This window comes from Oryzias latipes, chromosome 8 (genome assembly GCF_053564925.1).
Source record: "Oryzias latipes strain Hd-rR chromosome 8, Olatipes_Hd-rR_3.1".
Taxonomy (NCBI): domain Eukaryota; kingdom Metazoa; phylum Chordata; class Actinopteri; order Beloniformes; family Adrianichthyidae; genus Oryzias; species Oryzias latipes.
The window spans coordinates 1,316,720-1,341,237 of record NC_136244.1 but is presented as its reverse complement, the minus strand read 5'-3'; the positions used below and the strand labels follow the sequence as shown (position 1 = coordinate 1,341,237).

General features: G+C 47.9%; 2 protein-coding genes across 7 annotated transcripts; one reads left to right on the top strand and one right to left on the bottom strand.

Moving 5' to 3' along the window:
* Positions 1-227: 227 nt before the first annotated feature.
* csnk1da (casein kinase 1, delta a) lies at positions 228-10,233 on the bottom strand. The gene is made up of 9 exons (XM_004071887.5): positions 9,651-10,233; positions 4,349-4,459; positions 3,966-4,114; positions 3,468-3,696; positions 3,216-3,386; positions 2,984-3,132; positions 2,579-2,747; positions 2,052-2,164; positions 228-1,966 (listed from the first exon to the last, which is right to left on the bottom strand). The coding sequence occupies exons 1-9, from the start codon at positions 9,724-9,726 to the stop codon at positions 1,916-1,918; spliced, it is 1,218 nt and encodes a 405-aa protein (XP_004071935.1). The 5' UTR covers positions 9,727-10,233; the 3' UTR covers positions 228-1,915.
* On the top strand, positions 9,304-23,801 carry engase (endo-beta-N-acetylglucosaminidase). 6 transcript variants are annotated; one of them, XM_011478665.4, is made up of 17 exons: positions 9,304-9,613; positions 10,432-10,737; positions 11,070-11,142; positions 11,955-12,108; positions 12,910-12,986; positions 13,078-13,279; positions 13,381-13,529; positions 13,664-13,818; positions 14,678-14,826; positions 14,892-15,063; positions 15,129-15,235; positions 15,311-15,422; positions 16,391-16,578; positions 19,199-19,338; positions 21,628-21,733; positions 21,800-21,911; positions 22,698-23,801. In XM_011478665.4, the coding sequence occupies exons 4-17, from the start codon at positions 12,029-12,031 to the stop codon at positions 23,088-23,090; spliced, it is 2,142 nt and encodes a 713-aa protein (XP_011476967.1). In that variant the 5' UTR covers positions 9,304-9,613; positions 10,432-10,737; positions 11,070-11,142; positions 11,955-12,028; the 3' UTR covers positions 23,091-23,801. The 6 variants fall into 6 exon arrangements, with proteins under 6 accessions (XP_011476967.1, XP_078807206.1, XP_020561215.1 ...); XM_078951080.1 differs by having other exon boundaries at positions 21,783-21,911; XM_020705556.3 differs by lacking the exon at positions 21,800-21,911.
* Positions 23,802-24,518: the final 717 nt, after the last annotated feature.

The window sequence follows — 24,518 nt, the reverse complement described above, 5'->3', positions numbered from 1 at the left end:
GTTGCCACGGTAACTGGAACTACCCGCGTTGTTACTGTTGCCATGGTAACAACGCGGGGTAGTTCTAAAGGGCCAGCCCGTCGTGACCATTGCCGTAGTGCAGGAGCAGCGGATTTCGGGAGGTTACCACGGTAACACCGTTTCTGTGGAGTTTCATAGGGAGGACGCCACGCTCTCACAGCGCCGCAGGTGTTTGGAGACCAGAATGAATCCACAGAATGCAAACGTACAAGTACTTATTAATTTATTTACACAATTAAAAAAGCACAGATACAGTGGCATTACAAATGAGGAGCCAGAGTCCTGGGATGGGAGTGAAAAGAGATTCCCGTGGATCCACGGCGTTCCCTCCGCAGGCCGGAGCGTCCTCCAGGGGGAGGTGACAGAGCAACGGTGTTCTCACATCCAACATCAGTGAGACACACACGTCTATCATCACATTGTTGTTTTCAAGGTGAAATCTATTCAGGAAAACTACAGACACGGCCTCAGCATGGCGTCTACTGGAATGAGGCGCCCCCGCCCCCTCTACACGTCAGGCTCCTGCAGCGGCTGCCGAGGACGTGGAACAGAGCAGGCGATGCATCCTACACACCACAACACAACTACAACCCCCTCAGCTACACAAACCAACCACTTCATCACACAAAGACATCTCTACTTTAAAGCCCCGCGGGTTCCGGTCCGATCAGGAGATCCGGCCCAGGAGGCGTCTGCGTCTACAATCGGTCAACAGCTGGGAAGGCTCAGAACTGCTTCCTTTGGGGTCACATTCAGGGCCGCCTCCACAGAGATGTTCCTGAATGCAGCACGAAGCCATCCCCTGATCCGGACGCCAGGACCTCGGGTCGGGACTCCAGAGAAAGAACCGTAGTGACTGAGGTGAAGGTGGATAACAGTCTTGGGTTCAGTAAAAATCTAAGCGGGATCCGACACAAACTGACCGCATTAACAGCGATTTGGAGGCGGAGCTGTTCACACGAGCAGCAGCGACAGATTCTCAAAAATAAAGTTAGGAATCTGGAAAAGTCCCGTCACACAAGACCAACGGCTGCAACAACCCGTGTGGAAAGTCCAACCGGTCCTGTCTGACGCCAAAGGAAGCAGACGGAGACGCCATACAGGCCCAGGTGAAGGTACAAAAAAAGGTCAAAGGTTAAATAAAAAAAACCTGCTCACCCTGATCCCTCACCCCTTCCAGAGTGTGAGACTCTGAGACAGAAGCACATAAATACACACAAACACACACGGCTCTAAAAACACCAGCCGCTCTGCCATATTCACAGTTTTCTGACCTGAACGCCACGTGGCGTCACAACCGGCGCTCGGACCGCAGCCGTCGCGTCCCACAGCGGCGGCACAACTCAGAAATTAAGACAAAGTCACTTTGTGGGCATGTGAGGTCAGCACAGGCTCTCTCCATGCCCGTCCCACCTGAAGGGAGCAAAGACACTCGGCCGTGCGGCACAGCTAACGCTCCCTTCACGGGCTGCTACCAGGCCGAGCAGCCGCTTCAGGAGAAGAGAAAGTACAAGTTAAACCATAAAGGAGGATGAATCCATGGCTTCATCACCAGAAGGGAGGAGGAGGAGGCATTTCCACATCTTCCACAAGACAGGAAGAAGAGTTTTTGTGGCTGCTACTTTGCCAAGATGGTAGTTAAGGCAACCAAACCGCTCCACCTGCCCATCCCTTTGTCTCCCACACACACACACACACAAACACAACATCCCGACTGTGCGTCTCCTTCCACGAGTGAACAGAAGCACAGCCGGGCTCTTGTGCTCTGGTTGGCGGTCCTCGGCGTCACGTGAGGCTTCTGGCAGTCCGTGCGGAGGAGTGTGAGCGAGTGTGCGTGCTGCAGGCGGTGCGAGTTGAGGCCTCCGTGGTGGACAGGTGGACGCAGGGGGGGGTTTCACCGAGGGGCTGCAGACTGGAGCCCGCTGGGCGTGACCCGGGACAGAGCCTGGGAGACAGACGCAGGTGTGAGGGTCAGAGCTCTGCTGGGAAGGTCTGCTGGTGTCAGCAGAAAGGTTTGACAGACTCCTCACCTGCGAGGTGGACATGCGGGACGTGTCCTGGCGCCCCGTCAGGTCTGAGGAGGAGATGTTGACGGGGGCTCCACGATGAAGACGCATGCTCACCTTCCTCTCCTTCTCCATGCCTAAAGGAGCAGCAGCACACATTCCTGGTGAGCTGCACATGAAAGCATCCGTCCCCTAAAGCAGCAGCAGCAGCAGCAGCAGCAGCAGCAGCAGCTTCTGCTTCCTTCACTGGACGCGACGCTCTTCTTCCTCACATTGTAACTGTAACTTTCAGTCGGTTACAGATGAAGGCAAACAGCAGTTCTATGACAAACAGGAAGATGGAGGGCAGCTGCTTTTTATGAAAGTCATCAAAAACACCCGTTTTAATATTAAAGTCTTTATCCACCGACTTTTTCTGCTGCTGCTTTCAGTTGACTTTTTGTTTTTTAATGTCCATAACTGACAAAAGGAAACAGAACATTAGAAGACCTGCAGCGGCCCGGCCTTTGACCCCACGGAGCCTGAAAACCAGACTTCCGAAGCGCTCTGACCTGTGTGAGAGGCGGGGTTGAGAGGGGAGGGGGCCGCAGCGTCCTGGGGGGCCCTGGCTCTTCCGGAGCCGGACGGCATCCCTCTGGCTGCGGGGTTCCTGCCGTGCCTCAGCCTGTCCTCGCGCTCCCGCCGCTCCCTCTCGGCGTCCTCCACGGCTCTGTTGGCTCCCTAACGAGACAGTCATCCATCTTTGCGTCAACGACGGCACGAAACGAGCTCAGAGGAGCCGAACAACATCCCAGGACGCCATGGGAGCAGATGCTCCGGAGGACGTGTGTGTCTTACATTTCTGTCTGTCTTAATGTTTTGAAACCTTTAAATTAAAACAAGTCTAGGTTTAAAACCCAAACATGTTTGGAAACCTCCTGAATGAGTGGTGTGGGTTGAAGAGCACTCTGACTTACAAACTTGAGCATGTTCCAGTCAAAGACGTAGTCGTAGGAGAAGCCTTGACGGTGGAAGAGGTTCCTGAAGAGCTGCCGCAGGTACGAGTAGTCTGGTTTATCGTCAAAGCGCAGAGAGCGGCAGAAGTTCAGGTAGGTGGCAAACTCGGCTTCAGAGGGAGGAAAACAGAGGTGAGAACAGGGCAGACTAGACGGAGAGGAGGTTCAAACGCCGCCGCTGTCTTTGACCTACATGGGTAGCCTTTGCAGAGGACCTCAATGGGCGTGGACATCTTCTTCTCACTGATGCGCTCATACTTTTGCCTCTTGGTTGCAGCTTTCAGGCCTTGCCAGGGGAGGGAACCCAGGTTGAAGTACATGAGGACGTATCCCAGCGACTCCAGGTCGTCACGCCTGGACTGTTCTGGAAAACAGGAGGTGGAACATCAGAGTCTGCCGGCTGCAGAAGAACGACTGGCCCCGCCTCCGCCTGAACTGCTCTTACCGATTCCCAGATGTGTGTTGATGGAGGCGTAGCGGGCGGTGCCGGTCAGGTTCTTGTTCTCGCGGTAGGGGATGTGCTGGTGTGTGCGCGCGTCACGGTACTTCTTAGCCAGACCGAAGTCGATGATGTAGACCAGGTTTCCCTTCTTGCCCAGACCCATCAGGAAGTTGTCTGGTTTGACGTCTCTGTGGATGAAGTTCTTGGAGTGGATGTACTCGATGCGGCTGATCTAGAGACAAGATGAAGGAGCGGCGTTGGACCGCGGCAGGAAACACTCTGACTCACAACTGAAGGAGACCCGAGCAGCCAGCATGCAGCTCCAGAGCAGCCGATACGTCCCTGGTGAGCTCACGCCTTTGAGTGATTACTTTATTCACCAAAACATGACGTGGGGCGTCTTAGCACCCGACTCGAGTACGATCTCTGCGTTCAGGCGTGAGCCACGAATCAAAGCGCCACCGCACAGACCGGCAGCCGGGCTGGTCACTTTCTCCTCACCATCTGGTCGGCCAGCAGCAGCACCGTCTTCAGGCTGAACTTGCGAGAGCAGAAGTTGAACAGATCCTCCAGACTGGGCCCGAGGAGCTCCATCACCATCACGTTGTAGTCGCCCTCAGCACCACACCACTTTATTATTGGAATCCCAACTGAAAACCACAAAAGGAACATTTGGTGCTTTTTCCCTTTTCAAGGACCCAACTGTCATTGCTTCCTGTTTCTGCAAACAATTCTCTTAAACCGGGGTTTAAGCGTAAACCAAAACATCTGGATTTGAAGATTTTTCCACCATTTGATCCAAACATCCCTGTTTGAAATCCAGCAGGAACTGAAAAAGGCTCTGAAGTGTTTGTGTTTGTGGGGGGGGGCACGGCGGGCGTTACCTCCTCCCTGCATCATCTTGTAGATTTTGCTCTCGATGTGGAGCTGCGGGTGTTTGGTTTTGACACATTCCAGTTTGATGGCGACTTCTTCTCCGACCGAGATGTCCGTGCCTGAGACACAGAAACAGACGTTATAGTCCCACCATCACATTTGACCCCTCCCCTGGGGGAGCGGCGAGCCGCAGACACAGCTGCGCTCGGGAACCGTTTGGCGTCTTCATGAAAGCAGGCTGGCGTTTCGTCTGAATTAGAAACGTCGGCTTCTTTTCAGTTATATTGAAATAACAGAAAATCTTCTCATAAGTTGGGCTGTAAGAACAAAAATATTAACACATCCACGGGCTCTAATGGGACTTTTACCACAACGTTGGGAGGGCGACAGACGTCCTGCATAACAAGCACAGCCTCAGATCAGTCATTTGCATGATCTGGATGCTTATAATGTGTTTGTCGGGCTTCTGACTTCCACATGACAAATGTTTGGATCTGACTTTTTGAGGACCTGTTGAGCAAGATGTGGTGCTTCAAAACAAGAGAGCAGGATACGGAAACCCGAAAAGGGAACGCCAATGAAACGTGTAGATTTGCCAGGAGCCTCTCAGATAACAGATGAGATCCAAGCCTGGCTGAGTCGACAAAAACAGCCCGCAGGTCTGGAGCTGATCAGCGTTTAATCAGGATGTTAGAGAGGAGAAGTGATGCCCACAGAGCACAACACGTCTGAACCAGGAGCCGTTTACTGCACCATGTCTGAAGACGGTGGATTTGAAGTGACCATGTAATCTGGCATCTGTTAGCAGTAACAGAAAGATTCTGATGAGATGTCACAGAAAAGCTGAACTTTTTACCCCTGAATTTCTGTTCATTCAGTTTAGTTGGTTTTTCTTGTGTAACGTGCACATCTGTGCACAGATGTGAGTGTAACACAAGAAGAAAAGTTTGACAGAAAGTCCCAACAACTTGTCAAAACAAAGACAGCAGCTGTTTTTCAGGGTTCATGACGGTGCATTTGCTCCGTTCCTGAATGGAGGATTCTGAAAGTGGTTTCAAGGTTTGGACAGCTTTTTCCTCTAAATAAGGTCACGGGATCCGGTTCCCTGCGCAGCAACCGGACACCAGGTTACATAATCCCATTTCTGGCTCACATGCACGGACATGCAGCCGCGCACGACGGCAGCGGTGGAGCGTCACTGCCGACTCTGCGTGTCATCTGGCGGGGCGGGCCCTACGGCCCCCCAACACCACCACCAAACGGTGGAGGACAGTCTAGTGTTCAATGCAGCTGATGGCTGCACCCCCACAGGAACACAGCGGATCCAGAATCCATTTGTTTTCCTACCGTAGAAAATTACTATTGAAAATCTATAAAAAACAAAGTCTACTAAAACATCTTTATAAAATAAAAACAACAGTTTTGAAAACTAAAGCATATGAAGCTATTCTTTCAATTATTTCTGGTGGAACGATATAAAAGCTTCATCTGTGACTTTTACTTCACAGTATAAACACCGTTAACAAAGTGGCTGTACTTTCAAACGTGTACTTTTTGTCTCCAGGGTGGAAATATTCTCCATTAAATGTCTGACTGCCATTGGATTTGTGCGTCACAAGAATTTGTCTGAACAGATTTTTCTGGGGAATGTCGCCCCCCCCCTCCCGTCGCTCAGATGGAGTTCAGTTTGTGTGTGTTGCAAGCGTGTGATGGTGGCGTGTTTTCATTCTGCACAGCGCTGTGGGCGAAACATGTTCAGGCAAATCTCCACAATACATGAGCAGCAGTGCCGACGGGCGAGACTCGGCTGAAACAGCGTGGACTCAGACGTCCGCACACGGCGAGGACACGCGCCCGCATCCATAAAGAAACCAACTTTAACGGAACGTTCCAACACATCAAACCTACAGGAACCTGTGGAGTCAGGACAAGAAGGGCCCAAAATCTGGACTCTGTGAAAAACAACGTGAAGTCCAGAGAAAATATTGTTCCTTTTTAGACGATACAGATTAAAGCAATCTCCTTCTTATCTTTGACTTCTCTATTTTGTTTATTTGTGACAAACCGTGACGTCCTTCTTTTTCCAAAACGCATCGTGATAAAGACCTTGAATTTAAAAAGAGACATTTCTTCACTGTGACGACAGAAACGGTCAACGTCCACAGAAGACGTTCTTGATTAGATCAAGACCAAAACCTGGAGCTGCAGACGATGACATGTGACCGACGGGAACGTATGCAGTAAACATGGGGGGAACGTGAGGCACACAGGAGACCCCCCCCCTGCTCCGGATGCCATTATTGAAAAGGTGAAAGGGCACGCTAAACAAGGTCTTCAGAGACCCTCCCCCAAATTGCAAAAGAAAAGTGACCACCGTGAGGAAGCACAGCACTCGTCGTCACGGTGACGTCAGTTTGACCACAGAAACAGCCGTAAACCGTCATCAGTGATGGTGATCGGTGAGTCAGTGCGTGTGACGAGCCCGCTGGCCGTTAGCGCTCTGCCTCGCCGTTAAACAAACCCCTCCCTGCAGAACATTCTCATGTTACCAGCATACCACAGAGACGGTATCTGTCGGACAGGCTCCCTCCTGTCAGACGGGTTACAGGCTCCGGCTGCAGGTTGACGTTACAAAACACACGTTTACAGTTGGTTCAGAAAGACTCCATTGTTCAAGCATTTCATTTCTCAAACCAGATTACATAAGTCGGCTTCTCTGACACACTAGTTCTGATCTAATTTCACTTGGAGACCAAAACTCAAAGTCTGAAAAGATACAAGGCAATAACTACATGTACTCTATCATATTATTCTATAAAGCACGATAGCAGAGTGACTTCTATTGAGCTGTTTTAGTCTGGCATGAACGTCGTGTTGAGACAACCACTCCTCCAAAACAAACTAATGTTCTTACAGTGCCGTCCTGCCTCTTTTCTGATCTTATGGATTTACATTGATAGATTTGATCCAGATATTCAGCTGAAGGTAGGACAAGGATATCTGGAGGACAAGCCGTACACGGGACACCCTAGATGTACCCAGTGTAAATATAACAGAAGGAATATTTTGATTGATGGCAGAGAAATGGTCTAATGGGGTGTAGTATGAGGACATAACAGCCCCTCCCTCAGTACACAGTGCATACTTGTATGTGAAGCACTTTAAAATATTCTAGTTATTAAAAAAATGTGATCCAAAGCTGGTAATCAGTTGTTCAGTGTGAAGCGTCGTTATGCAGTAAACATGTCAACAGGTAAAACCATTAAAGTAGCTGGGAATTCAAAGAGACACCAGCTTTATAACTAATAATCAGTCACCACAGACCAAAAGCTATCCAACTACAACTCACCAGAAAAATGCATGCATAGTTAAGAACTTCACTTCCCAGCATGCCCTGCTGCTGTCACAAAAGGCAGAATCAGGCTGTTGGTTCTAGTTCAAATCTAGAGCTTTATGAAAGAATGAAGATTATAGAGATGCATTTTTAAACGTTTTTAAACCCGGAGGTCAGGTTAGTCATCTCTCTGGGGGCAGAAGACAAAAACCATAAAGTGGTTATGCAAGCAGCTGGCTCCACGCCATCAGGCCCGGCGGTCACGTGGAAGGAGGGCTGGATACAATTATTTACTCTCCTGGGTCCTGTTTCTGCCTGCAGAGCCCTGTCCTCTTCCAACGTTAAGGTGTGTTTTCAGTGGATTAACCTCAAGCAGAGCCCGCCTTCACAGGCTGATGGCAGCCTGGTGTATTTAATGGAGTTTGTAGTTAAACCATGATATCCACACGTGTTATTACACTTTAATGATAGTCATCAGTTTGAGCTCATCAAGTGAGGTGTGTAACGTTTGAAAGAATCCGTCAAAACTCTGCTGTGTTCACACCTGAACTGGGCTGAAAGCTAACAGCCCATTACTATAGCTCCATAACACAACAGAAGAGCAGCAAAGCCAGTGGGGGTTTTCTATAGAACCACCCACACTAGATCTTCAGCAGCATGTTCCTGATACAAAAGGCAACATTGCCCTCAGAACAGAAGTACAACTAAGGTAGAAGTGTGCTGATTGGCTGCTGATCATCATCACCGCAGAAATAAAAACAAGACATGTCAGCTTCTTCCTGCAGATAATCCGCTGTGGCTCTTTGTTTACTGCCTGTTCCTCTTTGCAGATTTGTTGTCTGGTACTATGAAGGGGAAATCATAAACGCTGAACATTACTAATGTCTGCAAATCAAAAGGGCCACACATAAAGGCTCAAACGGATAAACTTCTTACTGAGAAGGTTTCTGGAATGACCTCCACATGTCTACGGTGGAGTCAACAGTCACAACAACATTTTTACCTCCATGGAGGCTTTTCCTTGACCTCACTGTGAAATGTTCTGGAGTCACTAAAAAGCAGGAACCAGACGTAAACGGAAGGAGCTTTGAAATGCCAACGTATGAAAGTCACGGTCATGTGCTGCTTCTCCAACACCCATCTGATTTTATTTGGATACAGTCAAATGTGTGGAGGAGAATAACTGACAGTCAGATACGTCCACATTATATCGTAATGTCTTTTCTGAGTGGAGATCTTCAGCTGTGAAAATGGTCTCGATCCAAAACTCAGGATTGTTTTTTTATTTACACAGTTTTATTGTTAAGAGCTGAATGTCAGACTCCAGCTATGCTGTTGCTGCTGAATACAAGTACAACTAGAAACATAATCCAATCCCAGACTGTAACCATTAGCAAACAATACGATGTCATAGATGGGATCAGGAAACAGACAGACAGCTGGATGTAAAGAAACCTTTGCCTGGTGGACGTTGGGCCTTCCTGATTATATCTGGACAGACAGACAGGACGCTTCCTTATAGAGTAAATGTGTTTCAGGTAAATCCACAACAGAAACACAAGAACACATGCATAAATGAACGGAAGTGTTTCGTTTAAGGACATGATGAAGCCTCGGTTTCTGAGTCCTTCAGAAACACACAGACAGACAGACAGACGGACAGACGGACAGACGGACAGACAGGGCCTCGTCCCAGAACTGCGTCCTTATAACCGGTCCAGTTCCACCATCGGTACGCTAAGCCGTCACAAAACGTCAAAGACCAAATCTTCAGAGTTTAACAGGAAGAATTCTGAACATCTCGGACTAAATGCTGCTTCAGACAACAGCCGAGTCTGCTAGCCTCTTAGCTAATGCTGCTAACAGCTGATCGTCGCTGAGCCGTTCAGGACACCCCGGAAAGAAGTCAGACCAGCCGCCCGACTCCCCTGATCGGCAGGTAGGGACCAGACCACGGCGTTTCCGTCACAACATACCCAGGTAGATGTCTCCAAACGAGCCGCTTCCAATTTTTCTGCCCAGTCTGTATCGGTTTCCAACTCTTAACTCCATGGTGAAGGTTCTGTGGTCAACCAGCTCTCTCTGAAAACGTTCAGACCTAAAGCACTTGGCAGTAAATCAAATAAAAAACAAAGAAAAGCGGGAACGAGCAGCGGCGGCGGGTTTCTGCCCAAAATCCGTTCCCCGGTGAGCAGTATGTATCCGGATGAAGACGGCTTCCAACAACAATCTTTCGCCTTCGCTTTTAAAATGTTACAAACGTCATATCGTGACAATACAGCGCTTTCTAGAAAGCTTAAAGTGTCCACGTTATGCTCGTGATGTCTTTTAGGTCGATAAAAGCTAAATTTCCGAGGATGACAACGGATTTTGGACAGAGTCTGGCGTCGCTGTGGGTCTCCCGCGTCCTGTGGCGCTGCTGTGAGCAGAACTCAGCAATCTGCTCCGCTCTGACGTCACTTCCGGTCCAGAGGAGCGGGGGGGGGGGGGCAGTTTGAAAGGTGTCGAGTTCCAAGCAGACAGCAGCAAAACAGCGGTTTGAATATAAGACACTGAAATAATTATAGAGATGACAAAATATGATTTTAATGCAACAATTGATACACAGATTATACAGATTAAAGTATTCTGTAATCACACTTTGAAATTAAAACAGGAACTATTTTTGTTACATTGATAAATAAATATTTTGATCTGAAAATGCATTTGAATTTTTTTTTTACTGCTTCTTCTTTTTCATTCTGCTGCTGCCTTTAGGGGGCGCCAAAGAAAATCATCGGACTCCGTCCAACCTTCTCTGCATCCTCCTCTCCATCCATGACCCTCCTCTTTGGTCTTCCTCTCTTTCCTGGCAGCTCCAGCCTCAGCATCCTTTCACCATCATCATCACTGTTCTTCCTCTTAAACATCTCCATCTGCTTGGATCTCCAGAACATCTGTGATCCGATCCTCTGATGGATCCATTCCTGATCCATCCTGGTCCCACAGAGAACCTCAGCATCTTCCTCTCTGCTGCCTCCAGCTCTTCCTCCTGACTCTGTGTCTGAACCGGGGGTCTCCACCGTGAGCCTCACGCGGCGCTTTTATTCCACTATTGTGGCTCTCTGACTTTGAAGAAAAATACAAACGATTTGAATAAATGTTGGCATTTATTTTAAGATTTTTTAACTGAGGTGAACTTCCATTAGCAGAATAAACTCTACTTATATTAAACCACTGCTGGGAGTTGCCATACTAAGAGGCTTGTGTGTCTAACCTCGTCTCTCAGTCTGTCCATCACCAAAGAAACAAGAAGGCGCTCAAAGCTGATCCTTGGCGTAGTCCCACCTCCATCTTCTCTTCTCTTGTCTCCCGGTTGTTCTGAAGATCTCCAACATTCTTCTCTGTCCCTGCAGACTTCTTCATCCAAACCACAGCTCTGCTCTCGTTTTCTGAAAAGACAACCAAACCACACTATTCCTACTTCAGGTTAGAAAATCTTTTTACTTTTGTTGGTTTAATGAGGCGATTGATTTTCCTAAATCCCATTGCTTTTACTGGCTGCATTTTTTATACATTTGTAATAGATTTTATTAAAATGTTCATGAATTACTTGATTAGAAATCCTATTTATTAGATGTTCTTTTTTATTTATACTGAAATTGATCACAGATTGTACTATAAGACACTCCTAGTCTTCCACACGTCACCTACAGTCAAAGAAGCTCATCCTGTCATGTTGCCTTGCATGAATGAGCTGTAGCATTTTACATCAGAATCTGGAAATGCATGTTAATAAACAGGGTTAACCTTCTACATAGTTCTTTACAATACCTTAAGCCTCAAAGGTTAATGAGTCAAGTGACCAACAAAAAAAGAAAAAAAAGTGTAAAAAGTAAATTCAGATGAGTACATAACACCTATGACTCATACTGCGTTATTAGAATTACATTAAGTTTCAGTTTAAATTGTATTTAACATGAAGCTAATTAAACTCCAATTAAAAATAAAGTTTTCTTTAAAACCCCTCCAAAACCAGACCAGCCACCTCTAATGTCAAAAATTAAAATTATACATTAAAAGGATGGTGTTAAAAAGCTCACTGTAATTGAAATGAAAGAAAAAAACGACAACAAAGAACTTAGAAACACTTTTAAAATCATGATTATGTTTTTTTTCCAGCAAAGTTTAGGATTTTTGTTTATATGCAGTTTTTTCCCCTCAAAACGGTGCGTTTTCGTTTTCACTAAATGTTCTTCACAGTAAAAGTGAACCTCTTCTTTCCTGCTTTTATTCTGAAGGAAAAACCGGAAACACGTCGAGTCTACTTCCTGTCCCGGCTTTCTTTCCGGTTTTTCTCGCTGAATGAAGAGAAATGGCAGAAACTGCGAAGGAAACCGGAAAATCTGCAGCAAAAAATTCCGACGAAAGACAGACGGAAGCAAAACGCGTCAAGTAAGGTTTCTGAAACGCTGTTTCTTACTGTCTTCCTGTTGTTTGCCTTTAACTTTCACCTTGAAGCTCCGAGAAACTAGGGTAGTTTCAAATTAATGATTGACAGACAGTTACAGAAGTGCGGTGATGAAGTTAGTTTTAGGTTGGATATTCCACAGACATTCAGCGCGGATGTCCAGTGGGGTCTCTTAGGGACCGTCAACAAATTAACAAGTGCATGATGGGATGGAGAAGATTTTAGATCAAACCTAAAGGCTTTGCAAAAAGAAAGAAATGACTAAAATTTCCTCTTGTTGTGTCTAAACAATCTAATTTATTTTGTAATGTTTTAATAGGAAAGTTTTGCAATCATAGTTGCTCATCATTTAATAAGAAAATGGTTTGAAGTAAATATTCTGTTTTTTTCCAATGGCATCCAAACCATGTGACCTTATGATTCCAAATATATGCAGAATTATGGCTCCGACATTCTAATACCACACACACACAAACATTTTATATGAAATTTTAGATTAAAAATCCAAAGGTTTGCATATAGAATCTGGTCATTTTTTTCAATAGCTTCCAAACCAGGTGACCTAAAGAGATGAAACCTGTGCTGAATTGTGATTCTCACATCCCCAAATCAGACACAACACTTTGTTTTGCAATTATAGATTAAACACATTTTACATGAATTCCCATCAAACGTTCTTTATCTCACAGGATCCGTTTCTTCACGCCGTCACGTTTATGACAGTAAAGTCAACCGTCTGTGACCTCGTGCTGACGCGTCATAACCCCGTCCCGTTTGTCTGCCAGGTTAGAGTCTTGTTTGGATCAACCAGAAGAATCAAGCATCTATGAGGTCATCAGGTACGGGCCGTCCCCCCTCCCAGGTGAGCTGACGCGCTGAAGACCGTCTGATCTGGAGCTGGTCGCACGCCACGTGTTCTTTCTCATGTTCCTGAAACTTTTGTTCTTTTCCAGCAAGGCATTATGATCCAGACACGACCGAACCCACCAGCTGTGGTCTTCACTCCATGGAGGAGCTGTTGTCTTGGAGACGGAGTGAGGCCAACCCCTTCAACGTGGCCTCTGTACCGCTAGCTCCTCGGGAGCCTTCCCTTGGCAGCTGTCAGCGCCGGACCCTGGTGTCCCACGACATGATGGGGGGTTATCTGGATGACAGGTCCGCACACCGACGTTCCAGAGATGTTATCTGAGCTTTTTCACGTCAGCGGAGCCGTCCTTCAATCCGGTTCTTTCTCGTTTGCCTGCATCCACTTCCAGGTTTATCCAAGGCACAAACGCAGAGACTCCGTATGCCTTTTACCACTGGTGCTACATCGATATCTTCAACTACTTTACACATCAGCTGGTCAGCATTCCTCCAGTCCAGTGGACCAACGCTGCGCACAAACACGGGGTCATTGTTCTTGGTGAGTATAGGCTCCAGCATCCCGGGTTTGAGGCGGGCGCTCACTTCTGGTGCTCTGCTCTCCAGGTTTCTGTGAAATCTTGAGGCTAACTTTGACATTCCTGCCTCCCAAACTGCTGTCTGGGATCCCTTTAGGAACCTTCATCACGGAGTGGACCGACGGCGCCACCAAGTGTGAGGCCTTCCTGAAAGACGAGGAGTCGTACCGGTCGGTGGCCGATAAACTGGTCCAGATCAGCCAGTGCTACGGCTTTGATGGCTGGCTCATCAACATAGAGAACCCGCTCAGTGTGAGTGACAGGGCTGAAACCAACGAGAACAGCATCAGTTTGGTTTGACCTGTTTTGAATAGAATCGGAGTCAAACGTATAGCAGCGACGTCTGGACTCCACTGAAAGAGGACCTGAGAAATAACAGCAGTCATTTGCACAAAAGACAGGATTCATCCTAAAAAACAGTTCAGGTTAAGATTTTTAACATACTGACTTACTTCCATCATGTCATAGAAGCAGAAGTCATTATGCGTGTCCCATCTATGGAAGCACAACATGTTTTTAAAATCCAATCAGTGATATTTGCTTTATAGGAATCATGCTTGTGTCATCATATCAGAACAAAAGTATCTCACAGAACGATGCATTTTGTCTGCCAAACGTGATAAAAGCACGCTTCACCTGGCTTCTTCTGGTTAAACAGATGTACGGTGGCCCAGAAGGGTCACAACACAACACAAAATAACACTCTACAGTTCATCACAACACAAAAGAATTAACTCACAACACTTTATCTCATAACTGAAGTACACATGCAACAGAAGTTGCTGGACTTTTATTCTGAAATTTCCACCAGGCTAAACCATCGGTAATCACGTCTCTGTTCACGTCTATGAGCTCGTCTAAAGATTCTCCCGGTACCGGCATCTTCTCTCCCTGTCTGTGTGACAGCCGCGCCTGCAGTGTTTGGTGTTGTGAGTTAATTTTTTTCGTGTTGTGATGAACTGTAGTGTGTTATTTTGTGTTGTGTTGTGACCCTTCTGGGCCACCGTACAGAGGACCTTGGAGTTGGACGTCGACAAAGGCGGCGCCCCTAACCGCCGCCGTGGAGGAAGTCCCCTAACCTCAGATCACATGTGGCGGCCTTTGCTTCCAGGAGGCGGCGGTGAGCAACGCCCCGCCGTTCCTGCAGTACCTGACGGAGCAGATGCACGAGCGCGTGCCCAGCAGCCTGGTCCTGTGGTACGACAGCGTGATCCAGAGCGGGGAGCTGAAATGGCAGAATGAGCTGAACCAGTCCAACAGGTAGACGGAGAAGCCGCCGTTCTCCGGAGAACTCCAGCTCCTTCCACAGGTGTTTTCTGTCGCAGGATGTTCTTCGATTCCTGTGACGGCTTCTTCACCAACTACAACTGGACGGAGCAGAGCCTGGAGTCCATGAAGGACTACAGTGGCGTCCAGGGCCGGCAGGCTGACGTCTATGTTGGGGTGGATGTGTTCGCCCGAGGGGAGGTGGTGGGGGGGATGCTGGAAACAAACAAGGTAGGACTGTTGGTGTTTCCGTCAGTCAGGAAGTCCCACTGATGTCTCTGGATGGACCTCTGCAGGCTCTGGATCTCATTCGGAAGCACAACTTTTCCGCAGCCATCTTTGCTCCCGGTTGGGTGTACGAGTCGCTGGAAGATAAGACGGAGTTCCGGCAGAAGCAGGACGGGTAAGAGCAGCACCGGCGGTGAGACATAAACGCTGTGAGGGAGCGGAAACTGAGCCGCTCCGCCCCGTCCTGCAGGTTCTGGGCTCTTCTGTCAGAATACCTGTACGTCCATCGGCCGGCGACCCCTCTGCCCTTCGCCTCCTCCTTCTGCCAGGGCTTTGGCGAGGCCCTCTACTGGAGCGGACAGGTACGTCACCTTGGATGGTTACCTGGATGAGTGTCTGAAGGCCGAGCTGCTCGCCGTGTCTCTGAAGACGTCGGCTAACATAACAGACGGGTAAACCGGGTCAGTGACATCAGTGACCCAAGCAGCTCAGGGCTGGACTCAGGAGGAGCACAAGTGTGCGATCAAGTGTGTAAACGTGTGACACACTTCTGCTCCTTCAGAGCTGGACTCTGGAGCAGCAGTGTGATCCATGGTGTGGAGTCCTAAATAAAATAAAAATCTATTCTACTTACAAACTAAAACATTGATTTGTGAAATTCATGGATCACTTTTGCCTTAAAAAAGTATTCTGCAAAGAGCTGCACAGGGGGGGTAGTGGTTAGCACTCTCGTGTCACAGAGATGGCTGTGGTTCAAATCCCAGCCAATTCTTTTCCGTGTTCTGCTTGTGCATGCGTGGAAACTTGCGTGCTCAATACGTGCATCATCGGTTCACTGGTGACCCTGAATTCCCAAGTGTGTGGCCCTGCAACACAGGGTGCACTACGCCTTGGGATAGGCTCCAGCAAGCCTGCGACCCATCAGGGGATCCAGCGGGTTCTGATGATGGATGGATGGTGGATTCTGTATTATTGTGTTCCGTTTCGGTTGGTGGTGAAACAGCTGACCTCCTCTCATGGCTCTGTCTCCCATGATGATAACGTCCACGCTGTTGCTGTGCGTCAGCGGCTCACCTCCTTGGAGAGGCTTCAGCGTGAAGCCTCTGCGGGTCAGCAGGAGTAAAGCTCTCCTCCTTTCCAGAGCTCTGACAGAGCTTCACCATCAGAATTCTTTACAAAGAAAACTCGACTCTGTCGGGATGTTTTCTGCCCCAAAATCTTTACATTTTCTGTGCACCTAAACTGCTGCGACTGGGGGGGTTAATGCCCCATGTCTGAGTGGGGGCAGCTGTGGGCGATTGCTGAACAATGTGCTGCTCTGCATTTGCAGAAAGAGAAGACGAGCAGCTGGTTTAACCTGTCGGCCCAGGACCCCCAGCCGCTCTACCTCCAGAAGGATTTGGAGGGTGGTGGGTGGCTGAGGAGAAGCGGCTGCCCGCTGGACGCCTGGAGCGGAGGCAGCTCGCTGCTGCTGGACGGCCTCATCCCTGCAAACCTCAGCGCTGCGGTTTGTGCCAGGTGGGCGTGGCTTCTGCTGGCATTCTGTGGTCCTGATGTGAGCCGATCAGAAGCAGGAGGACAGTTTGGTTGCAGATGTTTGACGGGACATTTCATGACATTTGAGGACAGAAGCTCTTGAGGTCCTAAAGTCACAACAAAAACCCTAAAGCTCACACATGCACAGATTTTCTACATCCCAGCAGAAACATCCCCCAGAAATCCTGCAGAATGTTAAAAAGAATTAATAAAAATACAATTCAAAAAGTAAATTAACATTTTTTAAATAGGTTTTCAAAAAGCTTCAGAATCTACCAATCATCTCTACTCATCTAACAGTCATTCTGTCTTTATAATAAACAGGGAAGCTGCAGATTCCAATTTGAGCTGCTGGAAAACCAGGAATTCTTTGTTTGCATCCCAAAACGATCAGATTTTGGAGTTTTTCCTGCCGAGGTGTTCCTTTGTCTGAACGGTGACATGCAGAAGAACTCAGACGCTTCCAACAAAGACATGGAAAAATCCAATCCTGTGAACTCATGGGTCAAAAAGAAACCTGGAAATGCAGAGTCGGCTTCTGGGTCAAAAGCGTTCAAACTGAAGGCCGTGTCACACAGCCACGATAATAATAATAATAATACATTTTATTTCAACAGGTCACCCAAAGTCGCTGTACAAGGTTAAAAATAAGAAAAACAGACTAAAACATGAATAAACATAAAAACAGGATAAAAACAGACAAATGAGGTTGTGTTAACTGAATGGATTAACTGTATGATTGTTTGAATAGATGAGTCTTGATTTTGGATTTGAACAGTGGCAGCATGTCGGTATTGCGTAAATCTGGAGGAAGACGATTCCATAGCTGAGGGGCGGAGCGACTGAAAGCTCTGCCCCCCATGGTGGCAAGACGGGCAGGTGGGACTTGGAGTTGGAGAGAGGAAGTGGAGCGGAGAGATCGGGAGGGAATGGAAATGTGAAGAAGATCAGAAATGTAGGGTGGAGCCAGGTTATGGAGTGCTTTGAAGGTTATGAGGAGAATCTTGAAACTAACCCTTTGTTTTATGGGAAGCCAGTGAAGTTTTGGAGAACTGGTGTGATGTGGTGGGATAACGGGGTCCTGGTGATGATGCGGGCTGCAAAGTTTTGGAGAAGCTGCAGTTTCTTGAGTGTTTTATTGGCAAACCAAACAGGAGGGAATTACAATAATCGATCCGAGACGTAACAAGACTATGAACAAGAACAGCAGTTGTATGAGGTGTGAGAGAAGGGCGGAGACGAGATATATTGCAGAGATGAAAGAAAGCAGAACGGGTGATGTTATTAATATGAGATTGGAACGAAAGTGAGCTGTCGAGGGAGACACCCAGACTCTTTACCTGAGGGGCGGGAAGGATAGAGAAGTTGTTGATAGAGATGGAGAAGCTATTGGATTTGGAAATAGTGGATGGAGTGCCTACAAGGAGAACTTCAGTTTTGGAACTGTTGAGTTGGAGAAAAGTGGAAGAAGGGAGGAAGGAGGAAGTGATGAGGAGGGTTTAGTAGAAATGTAGAGCTGGGTGTCGTCCGCATAGCAATGGAACATGTACACTTTGCACCCATTGCAAGGATGAAAACTGGTCATACGTGAATATACACGTGGAAAAAGTGAGAATAGTTGTGGCCTTGTAATTTTCACTGATGTTTCACGAATGAACCAAGTTACAACCTGGAAGAAGTACGAATAAAACACACAAAGAGAACATAAACCAACGTAAAAGCTAATTCTGGCCCAAAACCTGTGTGTCAATTACGCAATTTTATCGTAATATGTGCGCCGTAGACATAGGACAGCACGGCAAAAAAGTATTCAGTCAACCACCAGTTGTCCAAGTCCTCCCACTTAAAAATGATGATAAAGGCCTGGGATTTTCATCATAGGTAGACCTCAAATATGAGAGACGAAATGAGGGAAAAATGCATTCATGAATGAATAAGAAAATAAATCCAGAAAATATCTTGATTTATTTTAACAATGTATTCGTAAATAATGGTAAAACATAAATATTTGGTAAAGAACAAAAGTTCAACTTAATACTTTGATCATTGCCAACAAAGGATATGTAACATATAGGGATAAGGACATTTTCTCCATGCATATCTGCTCTATGGGGTTGAGATCTGAAGACCGGCTAAGCTACTCCAGGACTTTGAAATAGTTCTTACGAAGCCACTCCTTCATGTGTTTGGGCTGGTTGTCCTGCTGATAGACGCAGCCACGTTTTATCTTCAATGCTGAGGGGAAGGAGGATTTCACTCCAAATCTGAACAAACATGGCCCCATTCATTCTACCAAAAAGTTCTGTTGTGGTTTCATCTGACCATAGGACATTCTCCCAATCCTCTTCTGGATCCTCCAAATGTTCTTTAGCAGACTGTAGACGGACCTGCACATGTACTGGCTTTAGCAGGGGGACACGTCTGGCCCTGCAGGGTTTGAGTCCCTGGTGGTGTAGTGTGTTACTGATGGTAGCCTTTGTTCCTTTGGTCCTTCACTAGGTCCCCCGTGTGGTTCTGGGATCTTTGCTCACCGTTCTTGTGATTTGCACTTTCAGGGCAAAGGTTTCACACCTCAATTCCTCATTTTTCTTCACTTCTCCAGGATCTTCTCTCTGCATGTGCCGCTGGACTCCAGGATCCTGGTGGCTCTGATCTACAAGGCGTCTCCCGGGATCTCCGTCTCTCTGCAGCTGAGCACAGACGTCCATCACTTCCCCCCAAACGACCAGCGGGACGCCAAGAGTGAGGCTTCCTTCTGACCACACATTTCTTTTGATGGGAGGGGCAGGAACAGACGCTGTTAGGCTGCATGGTCTTGGACACCATTTAGATTTGTCAATTTCCATGCGGGAACCTCCCAAATGGATAAATAAAGTTGTCTATCTATCTATCTAGATTTACTGTGTGGGAGAATTTTAGGCTGAAAGCCCAAAAGAATCCTCTCTAATAGTAGGACTTTTTTTCCTAAGTTCAGCTTTGAATTTATGCTTAGAACTGCAAATGTCTCACTTCTCTCCAGTTTGTGAGAAAACTGCCATCACGTCCAAAAACGAGGAGTTGTATTTTGTTTGTTATATTCAATGAGAAAATATCATTTCCTCAAAATGTGCAGCAGACCTGAGAAAAGTCCTGTTTGTGGTTCTGCAGCAGCGCCTGGACATCCTCAGCAGCACAGACCTCTGGTCCTTCCTTACTCATTCCGTTCTGCCTCAGATTCTTTTCTTTTTTTTAACATCTTCTTAAAAATCCTCATTTTTTTCACATTTTTTTTTTGTAGTTCAAGTTATTCAGGTTCTAAACCAACCAATCAGAAGCCTCAGTAAAAGTAGGTGGTCTCACATCCAACATTCTAAACGTTTGATTGACAGATTTCGTGTAGCCCACTTTCAAGTGGAAGCTGTGTCCCGACAAGCGCACTCCTGATTGGCTGCCATGGAAACGTTGACCGACTCGGATGAATCCCCGCTTAAGGCCGTGTCACACAGCTGAAAACTGGTCATACATATGTGGAAAAAGTGAGAAAAGCTTTGGTCTTTACGTGAAATTTACACAGATTTATCACAAATGAACTGCGTTAGAACCACAGAAGAAGTACGAAAAAAAACACGTAAACCAGCCTAGGACATGTATCGTGTGATTATCGCTCTGTCTATATGGAATTCATCAGTGACTGATGCATCAATTACATACTTTGAACGCCGTATGCGTGATATGAAAGTTAGACATCGGTGGTTCATGCATGAAAAGTCTGTTAGACATACGTGGAACGGTCATGGAGAGACACAAAAATCACGCATGACTGTGTAAGATTTATGTGATAATTGCATATAAACGACTTGATTTTGAATCCACCAAAACTTCTGAACATCTCAAAACCAAATTCACGTAAGGACCCGTCGTCCAAAACAACAAACGCAAGAAACACGCATGAATCACAAAAGACCGACACGTGGACGATGCATGTCGTTGTTGTGTGACACGGCCTTGACTGACTTCTGGTTCCAACATGGCAGCCTCCGCATTGCAAAAGACTGTCGACGGCATTGACTCCTTTGGTTGGAGTTGGAAGTAAACCACTTCCTATGGGTTCCAAAACGTTCACTGATCCGGTTCCAATGCGTTCATTGATCCGGTTCCAATGCGTTAACTGATCCGGTTCCAATGCGTTAACTGATCCGGTTCCAACGCGCTCACTGATCCGGTTCCAACGCGTTCACTGATTTGGTTCCAATGCGTTAACTGATCCGGTTCCAATGCGTTCACTGATTTGGTTCCAATGCGTTAACTGATCCGGTTCCAATGCTTTCATTGATCCGGTTCCAACGCGCTCACTGATCCGGTTCCAATGCGTTAACTGATCCGGTTCCAATGCGTTAACTGATCCGGTTCCAACGCGCTCACTGATCCGGTTCCAACGCGCTCACTGATCCGGTTCCAACGCGCTCACTGATCCGGTTCCAATGCGTTAACTGATCCGGTTCCAATGCTTTCATTGATCCGGTTCCAACGCGCTCACTGATCCGGTTCCAATGCGTTAACTGATCCGGTTCCAATGCGTTAACTGATCCGGTTCCAACGCGCTCACTGATCCGGTTCCAACGCGCTCACTGATCCGGTTCCAACGCGCTCACTGATCCGGTTCCAACGCGCTCACTGATCCGGTTCCAATGCGTTAACTGATCCGGTTCCAACGCGCTCACTGATCCGGTTCCAATGCGTTCACTGATTTGGTTCCAATGCGTTCACTGATCTGGTTCTCAGATGCTGTATGGTATAAACGGTGCCGGCTTCAGTCTGATTCACACTTTTCACTCCACAATGTTTTACTGCTGTGGTTTGAAAAGGTTTTCCTTGTTTTGGGGGAAAATGTTCTATTTGCGGACAGGAGCTCTCATCGAAACACGAGGGTGTAATCTATTCCTGGCTCCTGGTGGTTGAACGGTTGCTTAGGAACTGAAACTGGATGTGTTTTTAATCTGTGGGCTGATGCCTGTGAGCTTAGTGCTGATGGTTGTTCTCCTGCGGCTGCAGCCATCAGTCTGACTCCTGAGGCGCTGGACAACGGCCACCATTTAATGAAGCACCTCACTCATCTTCACCTGGAGGGAAACCGGACCGCGGACGGTTGGACCTTCAGGTGAGCCATCCCAGCGGCTGCCACGGGCAGGTCTTAGTCTGCGGCTCAGGTGTGTTTCTCTGACAGAGGCTCAGAGGTGGAGCTTCGCGGCTGCATCCTCAGAGACGTTGGCGTGCTCATCCAGCGGGATGGCGAGCCCGGAGATGTGCCTTTCAGCTGCCGGCTGGGCAAGATCATGGTGAGACGGGGGCTCTTTTCATGTTTTCACAGCTTCCATCATGAAGACAATCAGATGACAGAACAGGACGGCGTCTGTCTGCTGTGACCATCTGACGGAGAACAGGAATGAGACGAACCCTGGAACGTCCTCGTACTGAACGTTGCATAAAAACATGGACTTGGTCTCAGCCTCTTTTCAGAAACCACCAGAAAATAAACTGCATCCACTGCTGCAAGACATAAATATGGTTTGGGACTTATTCGGCCGTTCTTCACAGCCAAACTTCATATTTTAGTTTGATAAATCCAAGAGGTCCCCGTGACAAGCAGCAGACGCACTTATGAATGTCAGCAGGTGGCTGCAGAGCCCGTCTTGCTGCGGCGCTCCACCTGACTCCTCACGCCAAACGCCTCCTCTGGAGGAAACTCACTGAATTCCAACAATTCATGCATGTATACGTCATGGTACAGGGGGAGAGCGGTCAACCTCTGATTGGAACATTGCAGGTTCGGATCCTGCCTTATGTTGTAGTGAGTCTTTGGGCAAGACACTGAAGCCCTCATTGCCCCTGGTGGGGGAAGTTTGGCGCCATTCGGTAGCGGAGTCGCCATCTGTGTGTGTGTTTGTGTGTGTGTTTGTGTGCATGGGTGACTGTAAAGCACAAAGTGGGTTTCCAGCATGGAGCGTTTACACAGATCCTTTCTAAAGCTGCTCAGACTCTTCTTTTCATTTGAACGATGATGATCTAAATCTGTCAGTGACGGGATGATCCTAACCCGCACCTCGCTGGTCTTCTTCTGTCAGGTGGTGGACGTGGCGAGTCTGGAGGCGCCCCCTCCCCCGGTGCGGGGGGTGTGCGTTGAAGACATCGTTTGGTTCCGTGGCTCTGGCACCCCCCCCCAACGGTCTCCGCTCCTGAACGCCACTCTGCACTGGGAGTACTCCTCTGAGCTCGTGCATCATTTCAAAGTCCACCGGCGCCGTCTGAGAGGACCGGACCCCCGGATCCCTCCGGGGCCCCTGGAGCTGGTGGGCCGGGCGCACGCCAACCTGTTCAGGGTGACGGCGCTGGCGGTGCCAGAGCCACCAAGCCTGCTGGAGCTGGTGGTGGAACCGGTCCTCCTGGTGGACGTCCCCGTGCCTGAGGAGCTCTGGGGCAGAAGGCAGCTCAGCTACACGGAGGCGGCTGCACCGTGATGAGGGCCTCATGCAGTCTGTGACTGGAAGGAGGAGTGACAGCATTTCCTGATGTTTGTGGATGAATCATCCAGTTTGAGGTTCATCTGATCCTCCGTGATGCAGCAGATGATTCTGGGGGGGGGTCCTCCTGTGTGGCAGGCTCAGGAAAGACTCCCAGTCTTTGTTTTGGGGGGGGTGTTTGACTGGTGCTGTAATGAGTTACCTGATTAATTCAGAACACGTCAAAGTTAGAGAAGAAAAATACTGAAAAGCAAATATATACTGGGGGGGGGGGGCTTATGATAACCTGACTGCCTCCCTTCATATGGAGGCAGATGCTTTTAATGAGACATGAAATGGAGTAAAAGAATAGTCACATATATGCATGTTACTGTGGATCTATACAGAAATATGACGATAGATCAGATCTGTCTTTGTTCTACTTTTTTCTGTTGAATGTTGTGTGAATCTATGCCATGTTTGTTTATGGGATGTTGTCAGGTCGTTTTCAGGTTCTTGGTTTTGTTTGAACCATTAAACTTAAACAAACTCATTTAAAGCAGGAACTGTTGACCTCAGTTGAAGAAGCAGCTCATGCAGGAATCAGGATGAATGTTCACGTCGTGTCCAGTAGGTGTCGCTGTCTTAATGTCAGCCTCATGAATGCAGGTCAGTGTGCCGAGGATGGACAGATGTGGCTCTGCAATAAAACAGCGTTTTTTTAACCAATTTATCCGTCTGTGCGGGTCATTCTGAGGCTCCTCCCCTCTGAACTTCACTAAACGTCGGGTCGGATGTACTTTAGGAATGAAACTGAAGCAGAGGGTTGATCCACCTGGACGGCTGTCCTCCATCCTCGCTGGAGACGATCTTCTCTCTGTGGGTCTGGATCTGAAGTACTGACAGGTGGTCTTCCAGAATCGTCTTTCCTTCTCCAAATGAAAATGAACGCGCTGAAGGCCTGAATTGGTCAATAATCCATTCCCCATTTGAGTGACTCAGCACTAAAGTTAAAACGTTATCGGCTGCCACACCCCTGAGTGTGTGAAAGGTCAGACACAGCCACCCTAACACCCAGTCCGATCCCTCAATGCTGAATGTCTTTGGCATGACTCAACCATGGATTTGAACCTGTGACCTTCCCGCCTCAAGGCAGACACAGCACCCCTTGGTCACTGAGTTTCCATGTGAAGTGTCTGCCCTGACAGGTGCAGACTTTCACCTGAATATCTGAGCTTCTGAGGCCTTCGGTTCTCAGCGAGAACATTTGGCGGTAAGCTGCTCCGTCAGCGATGAAGCGCTTTGACCTCTGGAGGCGGGACCATCCAGAAGAGGTCAGACCAGCATTTCAGTCTCATCCAGAAGACCCGTCGGATCCAGAAGCTCCTGCTTGAGTTCTGGTTGGGAGTCGGCCCAGGTAACTGAGGACAGAACCTCCAGCCCATC